This window comes from Eumetopias jubatus, unplaced genomic scaffold (genome assembly GCF_037043125.1).
Source record: "Eumetopias jubatus isolate StellerSeaLion01/CBP00866 unplaced genomic scaffold, mEumJub1_p1.0 scaffold_14, whole genome shotgun sequence".
Taxonomy (NCBI): Eukaryota; Metazoa; Chordata; class Mammalia; order Carnivora; family Otariidae; genus Eumetopias; species Eumetopias jubatus.
Window position 1 is genome coordinate 88,926,690 of NW_028274820.1, and position 21,045 is coordinate 88,947,734.

The window sequence follows — 21,045 nt, forward strand, 5'->3', positions numbered from 1 at the left end:
ATAAAAAGACTATTGATTTGTCTTGGTATCGCATCCTGCAACCCCGCTGAGTTAACTTTTTGGCTCTAATCATTTTTTAAAAAAGTCTTTAGGATTTCCATATGTAAAATCATATTGTCTATAAGCAGAGATAGTTTCACTTCTTCCTTTCCAATTTAGATGTCTTTTATTCTTTTTCTTGCCTAATTGCTCTGGCTAGAATTTCCAGTACTATGTTGAAGAGAAGTGGCAAAAGTGGGTGTCCTTGTCCTGTGCCTGATCATAGCTGGAAAGCTTTCAGTTTTTCAGCATTGAGTATGACGTTAGCTGTGTGTTTTTAATAAATATTCTTTATCATGTTGAAGAAGTTCCCTTCCATTTCTAGTTTTCTGAGTGTTTCATTGTGAAAAGGGTGCTGGATTTTGTCAAAAGATTTTTCTTCTGCATCAACTGCAATGATCATGGTTTTTTCCTACTGCTTGCATTCTTAGCCACTAGGGCAAATTCTTTTCTCTCTGCATATAAGTTGTTTAACTTTATAGCCTGCTTTTTGTACTTATACCATGAAAATCTCACTTTCATTAAAAGCCATTAAAATTATGATTTCCAGTGGCTATATGTTATATCCTTATATATGGATGTTCTACAATTTATTTGATACTTCTATGTTGTTTCAATAAAATTGATGTGTTCTGTGTTTGCTACTCTACAACTCCAGAACCTCTGAATTTGCATTCTCTTCATCTCTGAAGTTCTCTAAATCTTTACTGCTACTAAGCAGTATCCTTCCCTCCTGTTTCATATTTGTTTTTCTTCTTGTTCCTTGATTTATGCTTTTCATACACATACTCATCTTTGTTTCTTATTTATTTCCTGTTCTGAATTAACGACTAAGCCAGTAGAGTCAAATGCAAGAAATATAAAAATCTACCAGTAAAAATATTAATAAAGCACAAGTAAAATTATTACTCTGTATATTTTATTTAGCTTGGGAAGGAAAAAAATCTGCAATTTCGTTGGTTTAGCTTTTTGGTCTTTTTGTCAATATCCAATTTGCGTGTTTTTGCAGGTATTTTTTTAGGATTATCTGGAAATACAGCCACACTGGAAGATAACTGAACTCACAGTACAAATGTACTGTACAAACGAATGTACAAACATTTAGTTTTAGAGAATAAACCTTTCCGTGTCTTATTTTCGCATTTTATTGTTTTTATTTATTTATTTATTTAAAATTTTTCTTTTTTGTGTGTGTCAAGGGCTGACTTTTAAGAGAGCGCAACGAGGGAGCTGCTTTGCTACCTATGAAACCCCGACGCAGTATTCAATTGTTTTTTTAAACCATTTGTGTTTAAAGTAAAATTTTGCTCATAGACATACCCCCCCCCCCCCCAGGTAAATACACGCCCCTATATATACTTTTTGGCATTGTAAGATAAATTTGATTAAAAACATGATAAAAATCTAAAAACAAGGAAACTGGAAAAAAAAGCCAAACCCACATCAGGTCAAATACAAATCACACAGTCTTTAGGAGACTTCAAGTTGCCACTGGTTTAGTTTCCTGTGTAGTTTCAGGGGAGAAAACTACAATTCCCAGAGTGCTTAGAGCTCGCGCGGGACCTTGAAACTTGCTGCCTCGGTCCCGCCTCCTTACTTCAGCGATTGGACTGTCCAGTTTCACGTCTCTGAACTTCTCTTCTTCCATTGGTTACTCCCCAGCGAGGTCAATTACAGAGTTTACGTTCGCTTTGGCCCTTCTTGCCCACCGGTTCTGCCCCTCCGCCCGGTACCAAGATGGCGGCAGAAGCAGCTGGTGGGAAATACAGAAGCACAGTCAGCAAAAGCAAAGACCCCTCGGGGCTGCTCATCTCTGTGATCAGGTGAGGGAGGCAAGAGGCAGGGTCAGGGACAGGGGGCAGCGGGCAGCGGCTCGACCTCCGCTTTGGAAGGGAGAAGGGTTAGCTGGGTTCCACCCTGCCGACCCCTCCCCCTTTCTCCTTGCCTCCCCCCAGCCCCTCCCAGGGGCCCCCGTAGTTCCCCCTTTTCCTCTGGGGTTGGGCTAGGGGGAGGAGCCCCGCCTCGCTATCTTTTCTTTAGGACCTGAGCTTTCCATTACGTCCCTGGGCCCTAGAAGCACGCTGTTTGGGCCTTGATAGAGAAAGCCAGGTGTGTTCATTTATTCGTACAGCGTTTATTTATGGATTGCCTTCGGCCGTGCTCACTTGGGAAAGGCGCCTTGTTTTCTCGATTTCTGGGTGTAAGGCCCTGAAGTCCGGGGACTACTGTCACGAGTTGCAGATTGTGTTCTCACACTTCGGACACCTCCAACCACCTGTGAATGGCCACAGCCGCCACTATAAGAGCCTGTAGTGAGCTTGTAGAAGGGCTGTGGGTTGGAAGGCATACAGTCGTTTTCGATTTTTGTTCTGCCTTCCTGTCCCGGTCTGTTCCTTTAAAACAAAACAGATTTCGAGTTATCATCTATGCATGTTATTTTCCCAGAATATATATGGTGGGAGTGGGAGTGGTGGACCTTTTAGGGGCTCCTTTTTTTAAAAATGTGAAATAAAGGTGAGGGAGTCCTTTCAGACATTAAGGATGATACAGGAAGTGATTACAACAACCTGAATAAAATGTATTATAACACGTTTTTACGTTGTTGACATTTGAATTTCAACTCAGGTATTTTCCATAAAGTTAAACCCCCCTCCTCCTGATCCCCCCCCCATGCTAAACTTGCAGTTGAGTTCTAGGAGGGCTCCTGCAATGTCCTGATGATTTGTTTAAAACCCAGCCTCACCAGTACCTGGTAGGTAGTAAGGGCTTGAAGGTATGAATAGATGGAATTTTAAAGCAATCTACCACTCCTGGACTGATAAAGACCCATCTAATGGGTGTTACTTAGGGGCCTCTAGTTTAAAGTTATGAAATCATTATTACTAAGTGGGGTTTTGTTTTGCTTTTTAAAGATCTAAGATGATAATTCTCTGTGTGGAAATGCTTAATAAACTTGGTAGGCCATGCAAAGGGAACGCTGGTCTAGTGTGGACCCACATTCTGGTGACGATACAAGCAGCATAGATGATACTAAAATCCCAAAAAGAATATTGGTAGTGTCCCATCTTAATCCTTTGTGGAGTTATAATACATGAATTTATTTGGATTCTTTTTTGAACTTGTTTATTTTTTCTGTCTTACAGTCAACATTCACTTAAACTATGTATTTAGTGCCAGTTTGTAGTATGGTGCCTGGGACTTAATACATACTTAACAAATATTTGTTGAACAAATGAGTGGATGCCCTGAGTTTTGCAAAGATGAATGAGATGTGATGTTACCCCTGAGAGTATAGTTCACTTGAGGGATAAAATATGGAAGTAAAAACTATGACATAAGACTAAAAACAGAGACGAGTGAAATATGGGAATCCAGAAGAAGGAGTGGTGAAGTGGAGTGGGGGTTAGGGAAGGTAACACATGTATATAAATGTACCATTTCAGCGATGCATTTATGATTCTGTAGGCTTTCCCCATTTTTTTTTTTGAAGATATTTATTTATTGAGAGAGAGAGAGAGATCGAGAGCATGAGAAGGGGAGAGTCAGAGGGAGAAGCAGACTCCCTGCTGAGCAGGGAGCTCGATGCCGGACTTGATCGCGGGACTCCAGGATCATGACCTGAGCCGAAGGCAGTCGCTTAACCAACTGAGCCACCCAGGCACCCGGCTTTACCCATTTCTTTTCTGATGTGTATCAGTTTTCTTAAATGGCTATTACATTCATTCTAAATGCCCTACATTTGAGAAAAGCATAAAAACCAAACTAAAGGGTCTTTTTTTGTTTGTTTGTTTGTTTTTGTTTTTTAACTGATGCTGATTCAGAAACACATTGCCTTTGGTTGACTGTTCCTTTGTTCTTCAGGGGGACTCTCCCGCTGGATGGTGTGGAATATGATTTCGTGGTCGTTCATCCATCTTTTACCCCTATCTATATTACCATCACGTATCACCATGATTTAGGCCTACATAATTTTTATGCTGAATTCTGTTGTGTATTAATGTTTTCCATTTTTCTTCCTTATTCTTGACCACCTCTGACCACTTGAATAATACTTTCATTACATCTGTTAACTAGCATGGTATAACGGAGTGTCCAGATCTAGCATCCTGGGCATGTTTAGTAAGGATAAGAGTTCATGGTTCCATATGACCTTATTTAAGACTGGATGTTGTTGCTTCTCGAGTGTTAATGTTTATTTTTCAATATTTCTTTGAGTCACAGGAAAATTGTGGGGTTGGTGTGAGAGTGTTGCTAGCTCTCTCCCCTTATTGTTTCCTCCCTGATGTGCTTTTGAACATATGCAGTGGTTTATATTTCATGAACAGTGGCAGTTAATGAGAGCAGGATGGTAGTATTATTTTGGTGTTTGGGTGGGGAGAAGCAGGGGAGAGTACTTCAGAGGAGAATAGAATGGGGAATGTAGTTGCTAAGAGAGTAGATCTTAAAGGTTCTCATTACAAGAAAAATTGTAATTATGTGAGATGGATGCATGTTAACTAACCTTATTGTAATCACTTTGCAGTGTATACAATATATTAAACCATGTTGTACACCTTAAAGGACTATGGTGTTATATGTCAATTACATCCACTCAAACTGAGGGAAAAAAAGAATGGGGAATGTGTATTTCTTGTTAGTAAATTGTTCTGTCACTCCTTGCCTCTTTGTCTCTGTTCCGTTTGTATTCTTTGTGTTACCCCTTCTTGCAACATTGTATTCCTGATTTTTTTTTTTAAGATTTTATTTATTTATTTGACAGAGAGAGACACAGAGAGAGAGGGAACACAAGCAGGGGGAGTGGGAGAGGGAGAAGCAGGCTTCCTGCCGAGCAGGGAGCCCGATGTGGGGCTCGATCCCAGGACCCTGGGACCATGACCTGAGCCGAAGGGAGACGCTTAACGACTGAGCCACTCAGGCACCCTGTATTCCTGATTCTTAATTCCTCATGTAAAACTTGGATTAACTCCTCTTCTCCTTAACTTCTTTTCAGACGGCACTTTCCTGAACCCATTTTAGGCTCATGTTTATAAAATCTGAGCTTCCTTGAAGATATATCTGATACATGCCAGTTCTCTTTTATGTTTCCTTGGACCTGTCATTTTGTCACCAAATAAGTGACTTGTTAGTGATAATCTTTTGAAACGTTTGATTAGTTTAGCTTTATTTATCTTCTTATATCACTGAGCTGTTGCTTTCTTTTTTGAATAGTGAATATTAAAAAATTCTCCTTTGGTTCTTTTGCTCAGATACATTAAAAAAGTCATTTCTAGGGGTGCCTGGGTGGCTCAGTTGGTTAAGCTCTGACTCTTGGTTTCAGCTCAGGTTGTGATCTCGGTTGTGTCTATGCTCAGTGGGGAATCTGCTTGCGATTCTCTCTCCTCCCGCTGGTGTGCACATGCATGTGCGCGTGTTCTCTCCCTCTCTCTCTCTGTCTCTCTCTCTCTGTCTCTCAAATAAATAAATAAATACATCTTTTTTAAAAGAGTCATTTCTGTACCTTATTATGTACTAGCATAACACATCATATATATTTAAAGCTATTTCTATAACTTGAAACAGCATTTATTGTTAGTCATCTTTTAACACCGGATGAGAAAACAACAGGTGGATAAGGGTTCAACCTAAGGACACAGTAGGTATAGACATGGGGACTAGCCACATCTCATCACTCTTTCCAGCTGTGGTACCAAATAGTTAAATAATAACTATTTTGCTAGTGTGATCGTCAGCATTTAAAAATCAAAACAGTTCCAAGTGTGGTGTAGTTGTAGTGAAAATGTTACATTTGGTCGATGGGTATTTAAGTACCTTGAGACTCATAAATGAAATTCTTAACCATTTAAAAAGTATTGAATAAAAATATTTCCGGACAATCAGATGTTTCAAAGGGTGGACTCCTGAGGTATTGCAGAAGAGGTCCTCACGCTGGGAAGTGGGGTTTTGATGAGGAGATGGACAGTGCTTGGGACCAAGTCTGTCGGAGGCCACTGCTAACTGCAGCTTTTAGTTTGGAGTCTTGCCACTGGCCCTTTAAAAAGGAACTAATCGGGTGGACAGAGTTTCGGTCACCTGCTGATGTAAATTTGGACAGTTTTACACGTGTGCGTGCACACACAGCATTTTCCTACTTTTCTATTGATTTTTTTCCCCTCCCTAACCTTTTGTTTGGTGTGAAATCGGAGCAGGCAGCCTTTCTAAATGAGGAATAAGCAAGATGGCATTTTGGAGATGCTGTTTTATTTTTGTGAGTTCTTGTCAGATTTTTAATTGGGAAATGTGTCTACCACTTACTGTTAGGTGATTTGCTTTCCAATTAAATGTTGACTCTCTTCTCTTTATAAGTTGGCCTTTAATAGACCATTTAATTGGGAAGACAAACTTTGGCTGTGACTTTAGGCGACCTTATTGAAACCTCAGAGTAGAGCTTTTGTAGACAGACTCTGGCTACAGATGTCAGGGAGGTTTGAAGGCGGTTGAAGGCTCACGTTTTCATCAACTTTCATGTCTTCACAGAAGTTGGAATTTCAAAAACTTAGAAAATCCTTTATTGTAGACACCTGTTAAATTCCCTTCCTCCTCAGAGAGTGTGTTGGTCAGCCCCATATTTAATTCAAAGCAAGCTTTGTCGAAGGGGTCCAGGCTTTCCTCAGGGCTTTGAACAAACAGCTTTGAGGTCCATGACACAGTTTGTGGCAGAAAGGAACATGGTCACTCTGTTTGGAGGAGAGTCCCCGAAGTTGTGTTAGGCGGTTAGTGTTGTTTCCAGTAACACCTCTTCATCTGAGCCTGTCTCATTATGGTTTTTTGGGTTTCCAGTTCTTTCTTTCTACCCTGAGGCATCTTGGCACTGGGAATGCAGTACTGTTTGAAAATGACTGCCAGGCTGTCTGGAGACTAAACACTTTTTTCTTCTCGAAGTCTTGGGACATCTGACAACCTATGTGGATAGAAGGGGCAAAATAATTCCCCCTTTCTTCCTGCTAAACATGAAGAATTAGTATCTTGGGAATCCATGTTTTAGTTTCTAACCCCATGTGTAATTTTTAACATTGGGATTTCCTGAAGGCTTCGAGGCAGAGAGGTGTGTTGTTGGGTGATAGGTCAGGTTTTTTTCAAGCCACTACTTAACAGTGGATAGGTACGGTCACAGTGTTTGGTGGGAGTTGAGTTACAGTAGTAGAAGCTTACTGGATTGTGTTACCCAGTTGCTTCAGACCACTGTGTCTAGTCCCTCCTGTGTAAAGTGGGATAATAATATGATCTATGGTTTGGGGGGAAAATTAAGATGTATAGGAGGGGCAAACACAGTTTGGCATAGAGAACACACGTAGGTGTTCATTTTTTCCTTTTCAGGATCTGCTGCTTCTCTGGTTAGAAACTTGATTGTAATGTTCACCAGATAGCTCCCAGGATATGATGTTAATTTTATGTCAGAAATATCCTTTCCAGTTTGGCTTGAATATTTGATTCCAGTTGTCAGAATGTTCACATTGTAACCAAGAAACCTCGTGCAGCTGAATTAAGATGGTAATTAATGATAATTTGAGAGTCAGCCACAGAAGCTTGATTTAAATATATGTATGCTTACATGTGCATGTAAAACATAAAATATAAACAAAGTATAAAACATTTATTAGGTTGAAGACAGAAAGTTTATACACCAACAAATTGAAAGGCCTAGGATCTCTTTGCCTACATAACCCTTTTTGCCATTAAAATCACATATATAATTTTTAAAAGTTATTTATATGTTTAGAAAATTCAAATATTTCAAGAGGAACAAAATAAAAAATGAAGACTTTTCACCCTGTTCATCCCTTTCCTGACATATTTTTGGTTCCTTGAGAGAAATAGAAAACTGTATTTAAGTAATGTGTGAATGTATAATCTTTAAACCAGAATATATATTCTTTAATATTTATTAATATATAATACTTATGAATTTATATACACTCAAGGAAGATTCATTAAAATTATATATTCTTTAAACAAATGGGACCATACTGTGTATATTTTTGACCCTTTGTTCATTTGCTTGTTTTTCTTTATTTTGGAGATCTTTTCTAGCAGCACATACTGATCTATCTCAATCCTTTTAGTGGCTGTGTGGCATTCTGTCACATGGATACAGCGTAATCTAAGTAATTGGTGGTCCTTCTCCCACGCCTTTTATAACAAACACTTAAGTTGTCTTTTTTTTTTTTTTAATCTTCTGTTAAAGTGAGTGTTTCATGTACATTGTGGAGTAGACCTGTGGTGTGAGATCATGGCAGTGACAGGGGAATAGCTGCATCTGAGTATCTTCACATTTTGTATTTTGACAGTCAAAATGTCCTCCAGAAAGATGATCATTTTCGCTCCCGCAAGTGGTGTATCCCCTCACCTGTTTTCCCAAACCCTGGCCAGAAACTGGATGGTTTTGACGATTGTGTTTATTAAGTCAGTTGTGAGTAAGAGGAGAGTATTTGTCTCCCTGTCATTTAGTTGTGTGTTAATAGCTGGATGTATGTGGATATATGCATGTTGCAAATCTTTTCTCCCAGTCTGTGGCTTGTCTTACTCTCTTGAGAGTCTTTCCCAGAGCAGAAGTTTATCATATTAATGAAGTCCCGCTCATCATTGATTTCTGTCATGGGTCATACCTTTGGCGTTGTAATCTAAAAAGTCTGTGCCATATCCAAGATCACCTAAATTTTCTTCTGGGAGTTTCATATTTTGTCTTGTACTTAGGACTGTTACCCAGTTCAAGTTAATTTTTGTGAAGGCTATAAAATCTGTGTCTAGATTCAATTTTTTGCAGGTGGATGTTCAGTTGTCCCAGCACCATTTATGGAAAAGATGACCTCTGTTCTCCATTGTTGGACATATGTGGGCTCTTCAGCAACATTCCATGTGTTTTGTTCTCTTCCTATGTACACTTGTCATTGCAACTTCCCCATTTTTGTATCACAAAAACTTGTTAAAAAAAGTCGTAAAAAAGACACAAGTCCAACAATCTCATTTCCCAAATATTACCTATTTTCCTTTTTAAGGTTTTTGTGTGGATCTTGTCTAGGTACATACAGAAGTTTAATAGTTGTAGTTATAACAAACTTAACATGTTTTTAGCATAACAAAACTTTTTCATGTTGCTATATAGTCTTTGGAGCTAGATAAATTTTTTTTTAAAGATTTTATTTATTTATTTGACAGAGAGAGACACAGTGAGAGAAGGAACACAAGCAGGGAGAGTGGCAGTGGGAGAAGCAGGTTTCCCGCCGAGCAAGGAGCCCGATGCGGGGCTCGATCCCAGGACCCTGGGATCATGACCTGAGCCGAAGGCAGACGCTTAACGACTGAGCCACCCAGGCGCCCCTAGATAAATATTTTTTAAGTGGGGAATTAAAAAATATAGAAAATTACAGAGAAGAAAATATAAACTCTCATATTCTCACCTAGAATTAAACACTATTCATAACTTTGCTTCCAGTTTTAAAAAAAGTAACTGTACTGTTATAAAAATAATACACATTCATTATAAAGAATTCAAACAATGGAAATGCTGGAAGATGTGATTATTCCAAATTTTATCCTTTGTAAGTTACTGTCACTGATATTAGCTGAACCTAATTCCAGACGTTGCTGTGTCTCTCTTGTGTGTGTGTATGTACGAAATGTTGGATAGATAGATAGAAATTTTTTTATTTCAAACAAAAAAATTTTTTTTAAATAAATATAGGAGCTTACGCTTATGTGCTAACTTATTTTTAAGTAATCTCTACCTCCAGCGTAGGGCTCGAACTCACAACCGCAAGATCAAGAGTTGCACGCCCTACTGACTGAGCCAGCCAGGCTCTGTATGCTAAGTTACGTGCTGACTTTATTTGTCTCCCTTTTTGAGGTATACATATGTAAAGTGCATATATATTAAATAGATGGCTTGATCCCACATCAGGATGGAGATGAACACTTACGGCACCCCGTCCTTCTTTCTCCAGTTCATTTTTTTGTGCAAGGGATCCTGTTGTTCCAACACCATTCATTAAACAGATTAGGCTTGCTTCGCTGCATTTCTTTTGCGTATCTGTCAAAAATCAGTTGACCGATGTGGGTCTGTTTCTTGGTTCTCTAGTCTGTTTCACTCATCTGTTTACCTTGATGACATTACCACACAGTCTTGATTATTGTTTTTATAAGTCTTGAAGACAGTGTGTGCGCTCCATCTGTACCCTACTTTTTAAAAGTTATTTTGAATGGGGTGCTGGGGTCGCTCAGTCGGTTGAGTGTCTGACTCTTGATTTTGGCTCAGGTCTTGATCTCAGGGTTGTGAGTTCAGGCCCCGCATTGGGCTCCATGGAGCCTACTTAGAAAAAAACAAAAAACAAAAGTTATTTTGGCTGTTCTAGGTCCTTTGCATTCCCATATCAATTTTATTTTATTTTATTTTATTTTTTTTTTCCCGTATCAGTTTTTGAATTAGTCAGTTTCTATGGTAAAACCTTCTGGGATTTTGGTTGGGATTGCATTGAATGTACAGATTAATATGGGAGAATTGACATCTTAGCCCTATTGAGTCTTCTTATCCCTGAACAGGTGTATCTCTTCATTTAATTCTTTAATTTCTCTCGGCAATTTTAAAAATAGATTTCAGTGTGTAAGTCTTACATATTATTGGTCAGATTTATTGAAGTACTTTAATCACTTCAAGTCCCACACCTTACTGAATGCTGATGTTTTCCCCCCTAGTCTATTATTACCATGCCTTCAAATTCATTAATCTTTTCTGCAATTCCCAATCTGTTGTTAATCCTATGTAATGTAATTTTTATTAGATTGTAGTTTTGAGCTCTAGTTTGCTTTGGGTCTTTTTAAGAAAAAATCTTTAGCTCTCTTTGCACATTCAGTCTTTCCTATAGACTTCTTGGACTATGAAATACAGGTATAATAATTTTCATGTTCTTGTTTACTAATTTTGTCTTGTGTCATTTTTGGGTTAGTTTCAGTTGATTAATATCTGCTCCCCCTTTTTTACATGCCTTACATATGTTTTGGATACTAGATATTGTGAATTTTACCTTACTGGATACTGATAGCAGATGTCTTTGTTTTCTTGTAAATATTCCTGAATTTTGTTCTAGGATTTGTTAAGTTACTTGGAAACTGTGGTCCTTTCAGGTCTTATTTTAAGTTTTGCTCATGGGGCAGAGCCACATTTTGTGTAGGGCCAATTTTGTTTCCCTACTATGGCAAAATCCTTTTGAGTACTCCACCCCAATGCTGTGTGAACCATGAGATTTTCCCCTCTGGCTGTGTGTGATTTCAGATAATTGTGCCCACTGATCCTTACTGGTGGTTCTTTTCGGGGCCTTGAGTAGTTTTCTCTCGGGCACGTGCTGATGATAGTGTGCTGAAGCTTGAAGGGAGCCCTTCTACAGGTCTCCAGAGTGCTCTGTAGTTCTCTTTCCTCTCCATCACCTGCCCTGCAAACTCTAACTGCCTTAATGTTTAAGGTTTCAAAATCTTTTTTTTTTTGTCTTTTTGGGTTGTTGTTTTTACGTTCAGATGCTAGGACAAATCCAGTCCCAGTTATTTCATCAAGACCAGAAGCGGAAGTCTGTCAGTGCTTCATATTTTGAAAAATATCTTTAAAGATTCATTTCCATTGGTCAGATTTCATCAGTTGCATATGCGCAGAAGGAAGAATAAGGTAATCAGATGTGCTGTATAAAGGTACGGCATGAGGTATCTCGGCCCTAATGACCTTTCTGATTTTGCAGAGTATTAAACAGTTACACACTTCCACTTCATATAGTATTTTTCTGGGAACTTTTCTTTCAGAACTCCTAGAAATGCTTTGGAACTATTTTGCATCTGTTTATGCATTTCTTTATTTTTAAAAATATCGTTTTTGGGGGCACCTGGGTGGCTCAGCCAGTTGGGCATCTGCCTTCGGCTCAGGTCATGGTCCCAGGGTCCTGGGATCGAACCCCGCATATGGCTCCCTGCTCGGCGGGGAGCCTGCTTCTCCCTCTCTCTCTGCTGCTCCCCCTGCTTGTGCTCTATCCCTCTTTCTCTCAAATAAATAATAAAATCTTAAAAAAAATTAAAAAAAATCATTTTTGTTTGTTTGCCAGTGATAGTATTGTTCATTGTAGCCTAAGCTCTCGTAGAGCTGGTAATTGGTTTTCTTTGGGTGGCACAGCATTTAGATTGTTTTTGTTGGTGGTGGTTTTGTTTTGCTTTTTTGTTTTTGCTTGCATTTGGAGGTTTCCAGTCTGTGCTTGCATTTTTCAGTTTGCAGTGGTGAGCCCTGCTCCCTCTGGTCTCCTCTGCCGCTACTTATATTTTTAACTGCTTTCAAGCCTTGAAATGAGTTTTGGTCTTTTTAGTAGCCAGTCCTTTATGTGCTGGGAATTTCGCCTTGAAAAACATGGAAACTCACCATTTAACAGGAAAGTTCTCGTGCACCATTTGACATGGTAGGAAAACTTAATATTTTAAGTTCCTTAGAACCTTTTCTGACCATTTATTTAAAAAATTTTTTATAAAGCCCTTGCAAAAAATAAAGTGGCATATAATTCAAAAAGTGTTTTTCCATTTAAAATTTGGTGCCTATCATTGTGCTAAATATTATGGGAGACGTCATTTTATACTTAAAATACCACTTGAGAGCTTGCTAGAAATGTAGAATCTTAAAAAAAAAGGGTGGGGGAGCAGACTCAGTCACCACCTGACCCACCTGAGCAGAATCTGCAGTTTAACAGGATTACCAGGTGATTTGAATGCAAGTTAGAGTTTGAGTAGCCCTTAGGACATAATTTAGTTGGGGAAATAAACCAATTAGCATTAACTTTTTGAAGCTGAGATAATGGCTATTTTTACAAAATATTTTTTTTTAATTTTTTTTTAATTTTTTTATTGTTATGTTAATCACCATATATTACATCATTAGTTTTTGGTGCAGTGTTCCATGATTCATTGTTTGTTCATAACACCCAGTGCTCCATGGAGAACATACCCTCCTCAATACCCATCACCAGGCTAACCCATGCCCCTACCCCCCTCCCCTCTAGAACCCTCAGTTTGTTTTTCAGAGTCCATCATCTCTCATGGTTCGTCTCCCCCTCTGACATACTCCCCTTTTCTTCCTCTCCTGTTATCTTCTTCTTTTTCTTTTTTCTTAAAATATGTTGCGTTATTTGTTTCAGAAGTACAGAACTGTGATTCAACAGTCTTGCACAATTCACAGCGCTCACCATAGCACATACCCTCCCCAATGTCTATCACCCAGCCACCCCATCCCTCCCACCCCCAACCACTCCAGTAACACTCAGTTTCTTTCCTGAGATTAAGAATTCCTCATATCAGTGAGGTCATGTGATACATGTCTTTCTCTGATTGACTTATTTCACTCAGCATAACACCCTCCAGTTCCATCCACGTCGTTGCAAATGGCAAGATCTCATTCCTTTTGATGGCTGCATAATATTCCATTGTGTATATATACCACATCTTCTTTATCCATTCATCTGTCGATGGGCATCTTGGCTCTTTCCACAGTTTGGCTATGGTGGACATTGCTGCTATAAACATTGGGGTACACGTACCCCTTCGGGTCCCTACATTTGTATCTTTGTGGTAAATACCCAGTAGTGCAATTGCTGGATCGAACGGTAGCTCTAATTTCAACTGTTTGAGGAACCTCCATACTGTTTTCCAGAGGGGCTGCACCAGCTTGCATTCCCACCAACAGTGTAGGAGGGTTCCCCTTTCTCCACATCCCCGCCAACATCTGTCGTTCCCTGACTTGTTAATTTTAGCCATTCTGACGGGTGTGAGGTGGTATCTCATTGAGGTTTTGATTTGGATTTCCCTGATGCCGAGCGATGTTGAGCACTTTTTCATGTGCCTGTTGGCCATTTGGATGTCTTCTTTGGAGAAATATCTGTTCATGTCTTCTGCCCATTTCTTGATTGGATTATTTGTTCTTTGGGTGTTGAGTTTGATAAGTTCTTTATAGATTTTGGATACTAGCCCTTTATCTGATATGTCATTTGCAAATATTTTCTCCCATTCTGTCGGTTGTCTTTTGGTTTTGTGGACTGTTTCTTTTGCTGTGCAAAAGCTTTTTATCTTGATGAAATCCCAATAGTTCATTTTTGCCCTGGCTTCCCTTGCCTTTGGCAATGTTTCTAGGAAGAAGTTGCTGCGGCTAAGGTCGAAAAGGTTGCTACCTGTGTTCTCCTTTAGGATTTGGATGGACTCCTGTCTCACGTTTAGGTCTTTCAACCATTTGGAGTCTATTTTTGTGTGTGGTGTAAGGAAATGGTCCAGTTTCATTCTTCTGCATGTAGCTGTCCAATTTTCCCAACACCATTTGTTGAAGAGACTGTCTTTTTGCCATTGGACATTCTTTCCTGCTTTGTCAAAGATAAGTTGACCATAAAGTTGAGGGTCCATTTCTGGGCTCTCGATTCTGTTCCATTGATCTATGTGTCTGTTTTTGTGCCAGTACCATACTGTCTTGATGATGACAGCTTTGTAGTAGAGCTGGAAGTCCGGAATTGTGATGCCGCCAGCTTTGCTTTTCTTTTTCAGTATTCCTCTGGCTATTCTGGGTCTCTTCTGGTTCCATACAAATTTTAGGATGATTTGTTCCATTTCTTTGAAAAAAGTGGATGGTATTTTGATGGGGATTGCATTGAATGTGTAGATTGCTCTAGGTAGCATTGACATCTTCACAATGTTGATTCTCCCAATCCATGAGCATGGAACGTTTTTCCATTTCTTTGTGTCTTCTTCAATTTCTTTCATGAGTATTTTATAGTTTTCTGAGTACAGATCCTTTGCCTCTTTGGTTAGATTTATTCCTAGGTATCTAATGGTTTTGGGTGCAATTGTAAATGGGATCGACTCCTTGATTTGTCTCTCTTCTGTCTTGTTGTTGGTGTATAGGAATGCCACTGATTTCTGTGCATTGATTTTATATCCTGCTACTTGACTGAATTCCTGTATGAGTTCTAGCAGTTTTGGGGTGGAGTCTTTTGGGTTTTCCACATACAGTATCATATCATCTGCAAAGAGTGAGAGTTTGACTTCCTCTTTGCCGATTTGGATGCCTTTGATTTCTTTTTGTTGTCTGATTGCTGTGGCTAGGACTTCTAATACTATGTTGAATAGCAGTGGTGAGAGTGGACATCCCTGCCGCGTTCCTGACCTTAGGGGAAAAGCTCTCAGCCTTTCCCCATTGAGAATGATATTCGCTGTAGGTTTTTCATAGATGGCTTTTATGATATTGAGGTATGTACCCTCTATCCCTATACCCTGAAGAGTTTTGATCAAGAAAGGATGTTGTACTTTGTCAAATGCTTTTTCTGCATCTATTGAGAGGATCATATGATTCTTGCTCTTTCTTTTGTTAATGTATTGTATCACGTTGATTGATTTGCGGATGTTGAACCAGCCTTGCAGCCCAGGAATAAATCCCACTTGGTCCTGGTGAATAATCCTTTTAATGTACTGTTGGATCCTATTGGCTAGTATTTTGGTGAGAATTTTTGCATCCATGTTCATCAAGGATATTGGTCTGTAATTCTCTTTTTTGATGGGGTCTTTGTCTGGTTTTGGGATCAAGGTAATGCTGGCCTCATAAAATGAGTTTGGAAGTTTCCCTTCCATTTCTATTTTTTGGAACAGTTTCAGGAGAATAGGTGTTAATTCTTCTTGTAATGTCTGATAGAATTCCCCTGGGAAGCCATCTGGCCCTGGGCTTTTGTTTCTTGGGAGATTTTTGATGACTGTTTCAATTTCCTTAGTGGTTATAGGTCTGTTCAGGTTTTCTATTTCTTCCTGGTTCAATTTTGGTAGTTGATACATCTCTAGGAATGCACCCATTTCTTCCAGGTTATCTAATTTGCTGGCATAGAGTTGCTCATAATATGTTCTTATAATTGTTTGTATTTCTTTGGTGTTGGTTGTGATCTCTCCTCTTTCATTCATGATTTTGTTGATTTGGGTCATTTCTCTTTTCTTTTTGATCAGTCTGGCCAGGGGTTTATCAATCTTGTTAATTCTTTCAAAGAACCAGCTCCTAGTTTCGTTGATCTGTTCTACTGTTCTTTTGGTTTCTAGTTCATTGATTTCTGCTCTGATCTTTATGATTTCTCTTCTCCTGCTGGGTTTAGGCTTTATTTGCTGTTCTTTCTCCAGCTCCTTTAGGTGTAGGGTTAGGTTGTGTATTTGAGACCTTTCTTGTTTCTTGAGAAAGGCTTGTATTGCTATATACTTTCCTCTCAGGACTGCCTTTGCTGTATCCCAAAGATTTTGAACAGTTGTGTTTTCATTTTCATTGGTTTCCAGGAATTTTTTTTAATTCTTCTTTAATTTCTTGGTTGACCCATTCATTCTTTAGTAGGATGCTCTTTAGCCTCCATGTATTTGAGTTCTTTCTGACTTTCCTCTTGTGGTTGAGTTCTAGTTTCAAAGCATTGTGGTCTGAAAATATGCAGGGAATGATCCCAATCTTTTGGTACCGGTTGAGACCTGATTTGTGACCTAGGATGTGATCAATTCTGGAGAATGTTCCATGGGCACTAGAGAAGAATGTGTATTCCTTTGCTTTGGGATGGAATGTTCTGAATATGTCTGTGAAGTCCATTTGGTCCAGTGTGTCATTTAAAGTCTTTATTTCCTTGTTGATCTTTTGCTTAGATGATCTGTCCATTTCAGTCAGGGGGGTGTTAAAGTCCCCCACTATTATTGTATTGTTGTCAATGTGTTTCTTTGCTTTTGTTATTAATTGCCTTATATAATTGGCTGCTCCCATGTTCGGGGCATAGATATTTACAATTGTTAGATCTTCTTGTTGGATAGACCCTTTAAGTAGGATATAGTGTCCTTCCTCATCTCTTATTACAGTCTTCGTTTTAAAATCTAGTTTGTCTGATATAAGGATTGCCACCCCAGCTTTCTTTTGGTGTCCATTAGCATGGTAAATGGTTTTCCACCCCCTCACTTTCAATGTGGGGGTGTCTTTGGGTCTAAAATGAGTCTCTTGCAGACAGCATATTGATGGGTCTTGTTTTTTTATCCAATCTGATAGCCTGTGTCTTTTGATTGGGGCATTTAGCCCATTTACATTCAGGGTAACTATTGAAAGGTATGAATTTAGTGCCATTGTATTACCTGTAAGGTGACTGTTAACTGTCTGTTGTCTGTGTTCGTTTCTGCTCTTTGCTGCTTTTAGGTTCTCTCTTTGCTTAGAGGACCCCTCTCAATATTTCTTGGAGGGCTGGTTTCGTGTTTGCAAATTCCTTTAGTTTTTGTTTGTTCTGGAAGCTTTTTATCTCTCCTTCTATTTTCAATGATAGCCTAGCTGGATATAGTATTCTTGGCTGCATATTTTTCTCGTTTAGTGCTCTGAAGATATCTTGCCAGTCCTTTCTGGCCTGCCAGGTCTCTGTGGATAGGTCTGTTGCCAATCTAATGTTTCTACCGTTGTAGGTTACATATCTCTTCTCCCGAGCTGCTTTCAGGATTTTCTCTTTGTCTCTGAGACTCGTAAGTTTTACTATTAGATGTCGGGGTGTTGACCTATTATTATTGATTGTGAGAGGGGTTCTCTGTGCCTCCTGGATTTTGATGCCTGTTTCCTTCCTCACATTAGGGAAGTTCTCTGCTATAATTTGCTCCAATATACCTTCTGCCCCTCTCTCTCTCTCTTCTTCTTCTGGGATCCCAATTATTCTAATGTTGTTTCATCTTATCATATCACTTATCTCTCGAATTCTGCCCTCGTGATCCTGTAGTTGTTTCTCTCTCTTTTTCTCAGCCTCTTTATTTTCCATCATTTGGTCTTCTATATCGCTGATTCTCTCTTCTGCCTCATTTATCCTAGCATTTAGTGCCCCCATTTTTGATTGCACCTCATCAATAGCCTTTTTGATTTCGATTTGGTTAGATTTTAGTTCTTTTATTTCTCCAGAAAGGGTTTCTCTAATAACTTCCACGCTTTTTTCAAGCCCAGCTAGTATCTTTAAAGTCATGATTCTGAACTCTAGGTCCGACATCGTACTAATGTCCGTATTGAGTAGGTCCCTGGCTGACGGTACTACCTCTTGTTCTTTTTGCTGAGGTGATTTCTTTCGTCTTGTCATTTTGTCCAGAGGAGAATAGATGAATGAGAGAACAAAATGCTAACAGGTTTACAACGTCCCCAGCAAATATACTGTATAAAATCAGAAAAGACCTGAAACCAGGGGAAAAGAAAGGGAAAGAAAGAAAAAAGAAAGAGAAAAAGAAAAAAAAGATAAAAACAAAAACAAAACAATACAAAACGGGAGAATATGATCAAATATGATCAGGCTAGTGCATAGATCAGTGCCACACACTAGATTTTGGGCGTATTTTGGTCTGTTAGAAAAAAGTGCCTCCTAAAATTTTAAAGGAAGAAAGATGTATATGTACAAAATAAGGGTTGATACAATGAAGGGATGGAAGATGACTGTAAAGATGAAAATTATAAAAGATTTTATAAAAGGACTTGGTAAGATAAGTTGTTTGAAAAAAGAAAGATGATTTAAGAAAAAAAAAAAAAGGAAAAAGGGAGAGAATGTTATCAGGCAGGAGACTAGAACAAAGCCATACACTAGTGATTTAGGGTATATTTTGATCTATTAGAAGAAACTGTACCTCAAAATTTTAAAGAGAGAACAACTTATATATATATGCCAAAAATAAGGGTAACTATTATGAAGGGATAAAATATGACTCTAAAAATGAAAAATAAAAAAATTTTTTTTTTTTTTAAAAGGATTTATAAGATGTTGGTTGAAAAAGGGAAAAAGAAAAATAAAAAAAAACAGTCAACAAAAATTAACTTTGATGAAATAATGAATCATGGTATAAAAAAAAAAAAAGCCATGAATCTATGTGCAGTATTCCCTTAGCACTGGAGTTCTCCTATTCTCCTTGATCGATCAACTTGGTCTTGGCTTGCTGGCTGTTTGTGCTGATCTTCTGGGGGAGGGGCCTGTTGCCGTGGTTCCCTGCAAGCTCTCGGTACAGCTTTGGAGGACCAGGGCAGAAATGGTGGCCTCCCAATCTCCACTCGGAGGAGCTGAGAACTCGGGGCCCCGCTCCTCAGTGCGCCCCCAGAGAAAAGCAATCACTTCCGTGTCCCCGGTCTCCGGCCGCACTCCGTGCTCACCCGGCCTGTGACCGAGCGTTGCTATCTCTGGCACCCGACCCCGCGCGGAGTCTCCAAACCCAGCAGATCCCTGCAGTGCGTTCCCGCACCGCTCCTCCCCGGGAAGGAGGGGGAGTCTCCCCGGATCTGCTGCTTGTTGGGTCCCTGCTGGGGGAGCTGTGCCCCGACTGGGCCGCAGATCACAGTTCATGGCAACCCCGAGCTGAGAGCCCGCGACTCTGCTCCGTATCTGCAGCCGGCTTCCCTGCTCTGATACCTGGGAGCTCTGGGGCACTTAGGCACCCCCGGTCTCTCTCTGACCCCAAGGGTCCTGAGACCACACTGTCCCGGGAGGATTCCACCCCCCGCTTAGCCACTGCAGCGACGTCCCTCAGCGGAGCCAACTTCTAAAAGGTCCGACTTTGTGCTCCGCGGCTCTATCACTTGCCAGAAGCGCCGGCGGAGGCCCCTCCCCTGCCGTCTATCCTCCCGAATATCGCCTCGGATTCACTTCTCCGCACGCCCTACCTTCCAGTAAGTGGTCGCTTCTCTTTTCGGAGAGTTGTTGCTACTCTCCTGTTCGATCTCCTGTTGAGTTCGTAGGTGTTCAGAATGGTTTGATCCCTATTCAGCTGAATTCCTGAGACCAGAAGAAATCTAGGTCTCCTACTCCTCCGCCATCTTGCTCCGCCTCTACAAAATATTTTTAAGTAACAAAACAAATGAATAAAGAAAAAGACTTTTAACTATAGAGAACTAACAGTGGTTGCCAGAGCCCAGGTGGATGGGGGCATGTGTGAAATAGGTGATTGGGGATTGAGTACACTTACTGTGATGAGCACTGAGTCATGTATGGAGTTGTTGACTCACTGTATTGGACACCTGAAACCGATATAACACTATGTAAATTATGCTGGCATTAAGACGATTTTCTTTTAAGAGGTACATAGTGAAATATATACTGATAAAAATGTCTAGTATTCAAAAAAACTGGGGGTGTATGTTCAAGTTACGGTATAGATGAAGCAAGATTGGGATGTGTTGATAATTGTTGAAGCTGGGTTGAGGAGTCTCTCAGTTTTTGCACGTGTTTGAAAATTGCCCCGAAAATGTACATGTGTGTTTATGGACTGGGGGGAGGGAAGGGGGTGGTAATTGCAAGGGTCTATAGATGAATAAATCTAAGAAATACTACATAATCTTCACATCTTGTCCACCCAGCTTCTGCCCTCCCTCCCAGGGCACCTGGCACACGAACATATTAAAGTCTCCTGGATGTCTGCAGTTAAGAAACTTATGCTTCAATTTGTGTGGGATCCAGAATTTCCAAGATAACCTAGTACCATGCAACAGCTACCAATGTCTTCTAAAATGGGATTTTTGAGGCACTCACTGGAAACTCCACATTAGGAAGTAGCCTACACCTTTAAAATGACCAAATGCCATAATGTGTTGTAGTAACTAAAACATTCCCCTGGAGATGAAAAATAAGATCACTCTGGAGAAGGCTTTAAGGAGGATGTGGAGCTTCAAATGGAAGTGGGAAAAGAGGTAGCCTCAGTTAAGGAAGAGTAGGGGGTAGAGTTTAAATTGACTCTGTCAATCCTGGACTCAGTTTTATGCTGTAGTGAGGCTGATTTTACTTAATTCTTAGATGATGGCCTTCTCTGTTGGTTACAAGACTTAGAGCTTTTGGTCCCCAGAAGTATTTTGTATGACTGAGTTGATGAAATACTGAAAAGCTGCATGTGTTGGGTGTAGTAATTGGCCCTAAGTGCTGTCTGAAGCAAGACACCAGTGAATTTTCAATTGACTTTAAAGCAGAAATTGTTTACTGTCAC

At 39.7% G+C, this 21,045-nt stretch overlaps 1 protein-coding gene across 2 annotated transcripts in view; it reads left to right on the forward strand.

The window, feature by feature from the left end:
• Window positions 1-1,757: 1,757 nt before the first annotated feature.
• EXOC4 (exocyst complex component 4) overlaps window positions 1,758-21,045 on the forward strand; it is a 721,833-nt gene continuing 702,545 nt past the window's right edge. For both annotated transcript variants that reach the window (XM_028106413.2, XM_028106414.2), the window contains exon 1: window positions 1,758-1,862. In XM_028106413.2, the coding sequence (XP_027962214.1) occupies window positions 1,777-1,862 (86 nt within the window). In that variant the 5' untranslated portion in view covers window positions 1,758-1,776. The remainder of the gene's footprint in view (window positions 1,863-21,045) is intronic.